This window comes from Priapulus caudatus, unplaced genomic scaffold (genome assembly GCF_000485595.1).
Source record: "Priapulus caudatus unplaced genomic scaffold, Priapulus_caudatus-5.0.1 Scaffold9, whole genome shotgun sequence".
NCBI classification, from domain to species: Eukaryota; Metazoa; Priapulida; class Priapulimorpha; order Priapulimorphida; family Priapulidae; genus Priapulus; species Priapulus caudatus.
The window spans coordinates 549,619-558,167 of NW_014577070.1; the positions used below are offsets into that span (position 1 = coordinate 549,619).

General features: G+C 42.9%; 2 protein-coding genes across 2 annotated transcripts in view; one reads left to right on the forward strand and one right to left on the reverse strand.

Annotated features, from left to right (window-relative positions):
* Positions 1-3,813, forward strand: part of LOC106806569 — a 16,587-nt gene extending 12,774 nt beyond the window's left edge. Inside the window, exons 23-30 of the mRNA XM_014808562.1 lie at positions 362-640; positions 835-989; positions 1,139-1,306; positions 1,461-1,610; positions 1,868-1,980; positions 2,140-2,278; positions 2,876-2,949; positions 3,222-3,813. Of these exons, the coding sequence (XP_014664048.1) occupies positions 362-640; positions 835-989; positions 1,139-1,306; positions 1,461-1,610; positions 1,868-1,980; positions 2,140-2,278; positions 2,876-2,949; positions 3,222-3,457 (1,314 nt within the window). The 3' untranslated portion in view covers positions 3,458-3,813. The remainder of the gene's footprint in view (positions 1-361; positions 641-834; positions 990-1,138; positions 1,307-1,460; positions 1,611-1,867; positions 1,981-2,139; positions 2,279-2,875; positions 2,950-3,221) is intronic.
* Positions 3,814-3,829: 16 nt separating this feature from the next.
* Positions 3,830-8,549, reverse strand: part of LOC106806792 (cytochrome c1, heme protein, mitochondrial-like) — an 8,413-nt gene continuing 3,693 nt past the window's right edge. Inside the window, exons 5-8 of the mRNA XM_014808874.1 lie at positions 6,652-6,822; positions 5,271-5,418; positions 4,981-5,081; positions 3,830-4,487 (exon numbers count right to left, since the gene is read on the reverse strand). Of these exons, the coding sequence (XP_014664360.1) occupies positions 4,371-4,487; positions 4,981-5,081; positions 5,271-5,418; positions 6,652-6,822 (537 nt within the window). The 3' untranslated portion in view covers positions 3,830-4,370. The remainder of the gene's footprint in view (positions 4,488-4,980; positions 5,082-5,270; positions 5,419-6,651; positions 6,823-8,549) is intronic.

Below are 8,549 nucleotides of genomic sequence, written 5' to 3' on the forward strand. Positions count from 1 at the left end.
CCAATGGGATTTGGGAGTTATGCAGAATGCAGAAGGTTGCTGAAATGATGTGTACGCAACTGCGTATCTGCATATCTGCGCCTAACAAAGGTGTCACTACGCACAACTTAAATGTTACGTTTATAACCGTAGCAACAGACCTCAGATGAGCCCATACGCTCTGCGGCTCTGGTTTTAATAGCAATTTTCCCAGACGTAACCTGAACTTTTAGGTTGATTAACTTTCATCTCCTAACAGTTTATTAGGAGAGCCATACGTAATTTGAAAATGCCATCTTCTCTCAGTCTATACTGCAATATCTTTACGGTTTGTGTGTTAAGTTAGTTAATTGACGTTTGGTTGTCGATATTCCGACAACAGACTCCGTCACCTAAGAAAATCGAGCAACTGCAACCTCTGAAGCCACTACCACCAAGGCCACAGATACCAAAGCGTGTGCAAGTGCAGTCGCCTCCCCTCGTGGCACCGCCTCCTGTGATTCGTACCGTTGCCCCTCCACCGGTCGCAGAGCCAGTGCCGAAGCCTGTTGAAGCGGTGAAGGCTGAACCATCGCCGCCTGCGACGGCTCCTCCGCTCCCCGGATTTCTCATGCAGTTCGTCGGTCAGCAGTGGTTCCACGCAGCTTACCGCAGCATGAAGGTGTGTCCCAGCTAGCTGTTTGGTTTGCGTTGCTGAGCCGTTTACATTCGGTTCCTGAGCTGATCACATTTGGTTCCTGAGCTGATCACATTTGGTTCCTGAGCTGCTTACATTCAGTTGCTGAGCTGATATCTGATCATGCGTCACAAAAGATATTATTCGTTATTACATTTTTTTTTTCTTTTCTTGATTAGACACTGACAGGTCCATTCACGGTTGCCAAATTCATATCGCTACTGCTGAAAGCACTAGGTGAAGCTGTTTGGGAGCACAGATTAGGAATTGTTAACGGTATTGCCGCACTGTGTGTGCAGCATAGCTCCGCAGTTGATCTTCTCGAAACTGCCAGGTATTAAAAATTTCAGTTTGTCATCATAATATTTATAACATTTGTGCATTTGTCAAATGCATGTTTGCTTTGTGTGCCTGTGTCTCGTTTTTTATTGCAGAGGTTTTCGTAGTTTTGTGTGTACTTACTCAACTGGTTTTTGCTTCCAGGGGATTGCTGTGCACATTGCACACAACTCCCCCTCCTTCACACCAGGTGGCAGTGCAGAACAGCTACATAACTACAGTGTACAAGGCAGTCCAGAAGCTGGCACCTCACTCATCAGATTACATGGCCCAGCTTATTGCTGGCTACGTGGAAGGAGAGAACAATTTAAGGTTAGTCTGTAAACCATGAATTTCCTTAACAAGAAATTCGATGGAGATGCAGGAGTCATCACACGTTCAAATTACAAGAAAGTAAATAGAAGATCGTAGAGGCATTTATTTCTATTATTGATTCATCCAGTCGTTAATGTGTTTTTTTTCCCAGAGATTTAGTCAAGGCCATTTGGCTAGAGTTGGGCTTGAATGATGCAGGTGGTTATTTCACAAGAGAGTTGGACAGCTGGGACGTGTATGACAAGGACAAGGATGAGCGCACTCTTGCACTTCTGCGCAAAGCTGTTCGCTTCATCGACTGGTGAGAGCGGCGAGCGTCTCGTTATTAACGGAGCTAGCGAGTCTCTATCTCGTAAACCTGTATGGAAATATCAGGCCTTTGTACTCGCGTCTGCGATATGTAATTATTAGCAGCGAAAAAGTCGTGGTCCATTTGTATACGAACTGTTCCGTTTTAGATCGTTTATTCGTTTTATAATTATGTTAGGAGTGTCAAATGTCACTCCTATATCGTGTGTGATGGGCAGTCGTGATGGATTCACACTGCTGTATATTCAGGTGGACAGAACAGTGCTCAAAGCATCAGTTAAAGAATCCTAAGCAGTACCGTGCCAGTCCAAAACAGAAACCTATGAGAAAGGGCCAAAATACACAAAAGTCTCCCACTTCTGGTACGTGCCTGAAACATACATTTTCCTTTCTACCGATTCCTCCTTTTTTTCCTTGTGGAATATTTACAAAGGCCGTGTAGATAGGTAGCCTCTTCATGATGTTCAGAATATCTGCTGCCAAGTAACTACCTCGTACTTCATGCAATTTTTTTTTCTCAGATCTTATTACCCCTATAGTTGCAATCAACCATTTCTGTGTCATACATTATGAAAGAGAACAGCGAAAGATACTGGCGGAAAAGAAAAAACCAGAAAGAGAGCTTACGAGGCGAAACAAAAAGCAACTCGCCCCAGAAAGGTATCGACCGTGTAGCTAAGGCTTTAATTATTAGTCATCTTACACAGATGGTAGTCTAGTCGTTTAGTGATTACGTAACCGTAAATAGTAAAAGTAAAAAAATTATGCCCACTTTTTCACAAAATGCAAGTGATTCTGTTAACTTTTTATGGTTAAATTGCTACATTATACTTCCTATTTTGCTATTCCGTTCGATGCGAACAAACAAACACTCGTGACTGATACACAGCCCATAGCAAGCATTTAATGTCATGATCAATATATCAAATCGCCCGATTTTTTATATATTTTTAACTAGTTGCAAAATAATCTCATCAGGTAAGAATTTGAGGATAAATTTAGTGCCGTTAGTACTTACTTTTCATGTAAAAAATTGCAACAAAAATTTTACAAATATACACCATAGAAATTTCGTGATGTAGTTAATTTAAATCTGTTACAGTGAGATATACAACATTCATTTTGCAGTTGCGCCTTGTAATTTTTAGTGGCATCAGACCAGTTATTTCTTGCGTAGTAGGTAATAAATTCTTGGTTGAAATAATATTCACTAGGTTGGACTGTGTAAGGGTTGGCTTATGTATGTAATCATTCCAGGGATCCCAAGCTTATTCGCCTGGGACATACTCACAAGAGCGAATGTCACCCACTCCGTGAAACGTCCCTAGCAGGTGTGCAATTAATAGACAAGACTGTATTTAACGTGTTAGACTCCAAGATTCGGTTACAAAGTAAACGGCTGACTATAAAATTCTAGATGCAATCATGTTCGCATGACTTAAGACATTCTCATGTAATCAGGGTCTCATATATTCTACGTAAGTTAATTAACGTGTTATGGTGGTATCAACGTGGCGACAGTGTTCTACATCCATGCACTTTAGTTATTGTCGTAATTTTCTCACAAAAGCGTAACTTTATGTGCGACTGTGATGCATTTCAGACTATGCTTTCCTGACAAGGCAGCTCATGCAGAGCTTGCAACTGGGCGACTGTCCCCGGTTCATCAACCTTCCCGTGCACTGCGTCTCTGTGCAACCCTTCCAGCCACCTGTCAGCAAAGACAGGGGCGATGAAGTAAAGCCGTATGTACAGCTACCACGGCAGCTCCTGGCAAGACATTACTTCTTGCCGCAACTGTCGTGCGTACCATCGAACGATGCCCCCTCAGGACATTAAACACAACACGATTATCACGTACTGCATTGTCAGATTGTCTCTAACAATCACTCTCATTCGTCTCATATGCTGTTCATCAGGTGTGGATTAACGTGGTGCGTGATACAGTTCAGCTGTATTCTATATAATCTCTCTACATTAAACTCTTATTATTTATATATGTTCTTTTTCACCCAATCTTCACAAAGCATCCATGACCTGTGTTATTCCACTGTCATTGTGAACTTCAATTATTACATATCTGAAGTTTTCTCATGCGTGATTTATTGAAAGCTATTTGTTTGCATATATATGTATGCACAAGAGTTTTGTACATATGATAGTCCTATTAATTCAGAAATGTAAGTAAAACTTGAGATCTGAACATAGCTCTATTTTTCATGTCCACTTTGGACTATGCTTTTATTGTAGTTAATTATTATAACTTTATTTCAGAAAGTACCGAATAGTACTTTTAATGGTCTAACTTAAACTTACGGTTACTGGTTCTTCCAATAACGAATACAACAACATAACAGAGCCAGCTTCTAACAAGTGCAGCGACGTTACCTATTTTAAGTATGCAAAATTCACTATCGAAGTATGTGGGATAATTACCAGTGTATCACTGACCTGGTAACGTAAATGCACGCATGTCGAAATAAAATACGACGCTGCCGATTCTGAATATTCGGTTGCACACAGGTAACCGACAAACACTTGAGCGCTCGCCGATACGTTCCCTTTCACCGCACGTAGCAACCTTAATCATTGCACGCTGGCAGGAGAAAGTGCAGCGCTGAACAGCGGCCGCAGACTAAAACACACTCGCATTCGCCAACCCGGGCCAGGACGTCACTAATCAAGCACTTGCTGCCTCTGTACACGCACACACATTGACGGGGGGGATGAATGACCTACACCGCGCACGCGGTTACGATGGTGGCGGCGAGCGCGGCTTGAACGCCAGCTTCCTGCTCTTCACCAGCACCCACTTGTGTCGCTTGTAGTAGTAGAGAATCGGCGTGACGATCGAGAAGAAGACCATAACCTGTAGGTGAAGGTGTAGCATGAGCACGTTACTATGGCACCGCCTTGTGCAACCACCGATAGAGCATCTAAACATGCCATCGATCGATTATGTTAAATGGAATCCTGGACAACTTTACATGGTGTACTGCCTGCCCATGGCAGCTGCCCAAAAATAAATCTTAATATGGTCAAACATTTTTGACAACCTCATGAGCAAACTCTCAGTCAACTTCTTTTCACAGATATCACACTGGGGTATATAGCACGAGCAAGCACACTGTACACTACCCCTCTCTTCTCTCTGCTACCACTTCTTTCATACAATTTCAGCTCGAGTAACCTCAAGTTTATTTATTTTTAGCTAAAGCTCGGCTAGAAGAGCCAATTTTCTTCCTAGTATTCCAGATTTTTGAGAAGCAAACATTTATATATATATATATATATATATCACCAGTTATCTACTCAATGAAAATCCACTTGACATAGGATTGAACTAAATACAATAGGCTTACCTTCAGCAACATTCTCTTACGCTGGTCGTGCTCTGGTTCAGTAGCCCATCTTAGGAATGTAGATACATCCTTTGCGAGCTGACTTGCATATGCTGGTGTTCCTGCAACACAATGACAATGTTTATGTGATTGTACCAGCAAGTTTCATGAAGTCAATAAGTCACTAATTACCTCCGTGAAATTGCAGCCAACAGGAGAATAGACACGCACATAAAAGAGTACAAATAAGACATCAGTGCAGACGAAATAGAAAATGACATGACTCCTGCATAATTGTGTACTATATTTACCATCTTCATATTCAATGACTTCGTTGTATAATGACTGGGCCATTCCGATGGCACCTCCTGGGAAATAGGGATTATAATGCTGGCCCTCAGCTAGTTCAGTCCCGGCAGGAGGGTCGCAATATCCAGTCATGAGAGCAAAGATATAGTCCTACAAGGTGGAAGAAACAAAACGGATTTATCTAGATGGGTTCACGTAGATTTCACTTCTACCATAAGTGCCGCTGATTATATGTAGACGTATATATACTAGGTGCAATCAAGGCTAATCTCTGCATTGAAGGGATCACAATTCACAAATGAGTTTTGGTATAAACAATTTTGAATTTGATGCACACACATACGGATTACAAGTGTCTTCATCTAGAGTGAAGAACGCTATATCGAAATAGCGCAAGTAATATAGTACGAGACTAGCACCAGGTCATATAGATGATTTCTGCTGAGATAGTGATGGGCATGTAATATATATATATGTGTATATATATATATACAGGGGTAGAAATAAGGAGAAAAAAAAGAGATCTAGTTTGAAATTTAGATGGTCCTCCTAAATTTCAAATTGTTCTCTAAAAGTAATGCGGCGTGCAAGCGTAAGAAAAAGATTTTACATGGTGATAACATGGTTTAATTATTCACCTACAATGAATGTATCAAATGATACAGTAATTGTTTATTCACTTTAATAGTATATTGGTTAATAAAGTTGTTTCAGTAGAATTTAGTTGAAACCATAACACCGGAATATAGTATGTCTCAAATATTTCTTAGAAGCACATTCATTCATTTAATACAGTTGACATTCCTTCAGTCAAGCAGTTCATTCAATCGATTATAAGCCGTCTTCGCACACCATGCAAAGGTCAGATAATGTAATGACTCTCGCCATTAGGCTATGCCTATATTTCATATTATCTTATTAACGGGGAAGATGCTGTTTGGGTGTCAAGTCATCACAATCAAAACATGAAGAGGGACAATCTGACCAATCACGCACCAGCTTACATCATGCCAAATATTTGTTATGGTCAACGCTAGATTAGCAATAATCGAAACGTGGAAACTTCAAAGAAAATTACCGTAAAATGGGACCAAAATATTCAATGGTCCGTCAGACCATTGACTGAAAATCTGATGGTCCTCCTGCTTATTTGATGGCCCTGGACCATCGGACCATTGCTTATTTCGACCCCTGTATATATATATATATATATATATATATATATCCAATCAGACATCCACATGTGCACATTATGCTGATTTGTCTCGTTGATGCGACGCAACAAAAAAAATACATTTTTCTGACAGCAGCATGGCGTGAACCTTGCACGAACAGCAGGGTACCTAAAATGTGAAAGGGAATCGTTAACTATGCACTCCATACCTCCCCGCCATGCCGTGCATTGGCCATGAAGCTGAGATCCGGTGGCAGAGCACCATTGTTGGCAGAGCGGGCAGCTTCGTCGTTAGCATAGGGATTGGGCAGGTAGTCGGACAGCTTGCCGGGTCTCTTGAACATTTCCCCCTGGTCGTTCGGTCCATCCTCGATGAATTGCTGCAGAAGATAAAACAAAAAACTTTCCATTAAAATTATGATTATGAACCGTAATGGCTTAATAAACAAGTGCCGCAGAGCGACAGCGCTCACCTGACGGCAGGTGTTCTGATGCTAAACTCGGGGGCAAACGAATCAAGAGCACCCTCCCATCGCCGCGTTAGCTCTCCCTCGTTGTCTCTCATTCTTTCTCATTCGCTCTCTCGCTCTTGCTATCTCTTCCCTTCGCGCTCTCTCTCTCCCTCTCTCGCTCGATCACACACTCGCTCTCTATCTCTCGCTCGATCACACTCTCTCTCTCTCTCTCTTCTTACTCTCTCTCTCTCTCTTGCTCTCTCTTCCCTTCACCCTCTCTCTCTCTCCCTCTCTCTCTCGCTCGCTCACACTCACTCTCCTCATTGTCTCTCCTCTTTCTTTGTCTTTGTCTTTCTCTCTCTTCTATCTCTCTCCTCTCTCTCTCTCCTCTCTCCCCTCCTCTCTCTCTCTCTCTCTCTCTCCTCTCTCTTTCTCTCCCTCACTCTTCGCGCTCCGGTCGCGCGCTCTCCCTCTCTCTCTCCCGCTCTCGCGTTCTCGCTCTCTCTACTCACTCTCATCTCTTTCCTCCTCGCTCTCTCTCTCTCTCTCTCTCTCTTCTCTTCTCTCTCTCTCTCCGTCTCTCTCACGCTATCTCTCTCTCTCTTCCTCTCCTCTTCTCTCTCTGCCTCTCTCTCTCTCTCTCTCTCTCTCTCTCCTTCCTCTCTGCTCCCGCCTCCCCTCTCTCTCTCTCTCACTCTCTCTCTCTCCCCTCTCTACTCAATTTCTCTCGTTCTCGAGCCCTCACGGTAGCCGCTGATCCGGGACGGAGGCTGTACGACTGATTGTCGTATACAGGACGCGTCTGCCTATTCGTCTGATCAAGACGGAGTGTCTGCCATGGTCTTCTAACGCCTAGCAAGACCGTTTTCGCTGGAGCCTAAGCAAGCGGTAACGTGTTGTATGATAACGTTCACATAAATGTGTGTACGTTGGACTATAGCTATAATAGCGCTTAATTTCGGACCCTGTTGTGGTGCAAATCCGGCAGAGCCGCAATGTTTTTTATACTATGTCTAAATCTCGGTGTGTGGTCCCTGCCATGCGGCCCAGCGATGGTAGGAAATTAGTGACGAATCTGCCTCTAAAAACAGCTGCTTGTGCCCGCAACCAAGGTAACCCTGCACAGGAATCTGACTTGTCCTTCACTGGAACATCGGACCAAGTACGAACAAAACGGCGATAGTCGCCCTCTATTATATCTCTAAACCACTGCGTCAGATCATGGTATTCACGAAGCGCTTGCACTCGATAGATAATGTTTCCGTTGGATCGATGTATGAAATTGCAAGAGAGATGGCTTAGCCGTACGTTCGGTAGCTGGAAGGCTTCCCACCTCACGTAGTATTAGTTATACAACTACTTATTGCAAGACAGACATAGGTAAGCACTCCGATCATTTCATCACTACACAAGCCTACAAGCTCGAATATAGAGACCTAGCCACCGGCTTACCTAATTAACGCAGGCAAAAACTCACACCATCACTATCACCTACCACATGCCACTGGCAGTGCTGCCGACTGGCCCAAGCTGCGCATCTTAACACACTGACAGTTACAGAATGCGCATAAAAGATACGACTGTAAGCGCTTAAGATAAACCTTCTCTCAAGCAAAATTAGCTTATTTTGAATTTCCACTGCGACATTTAGG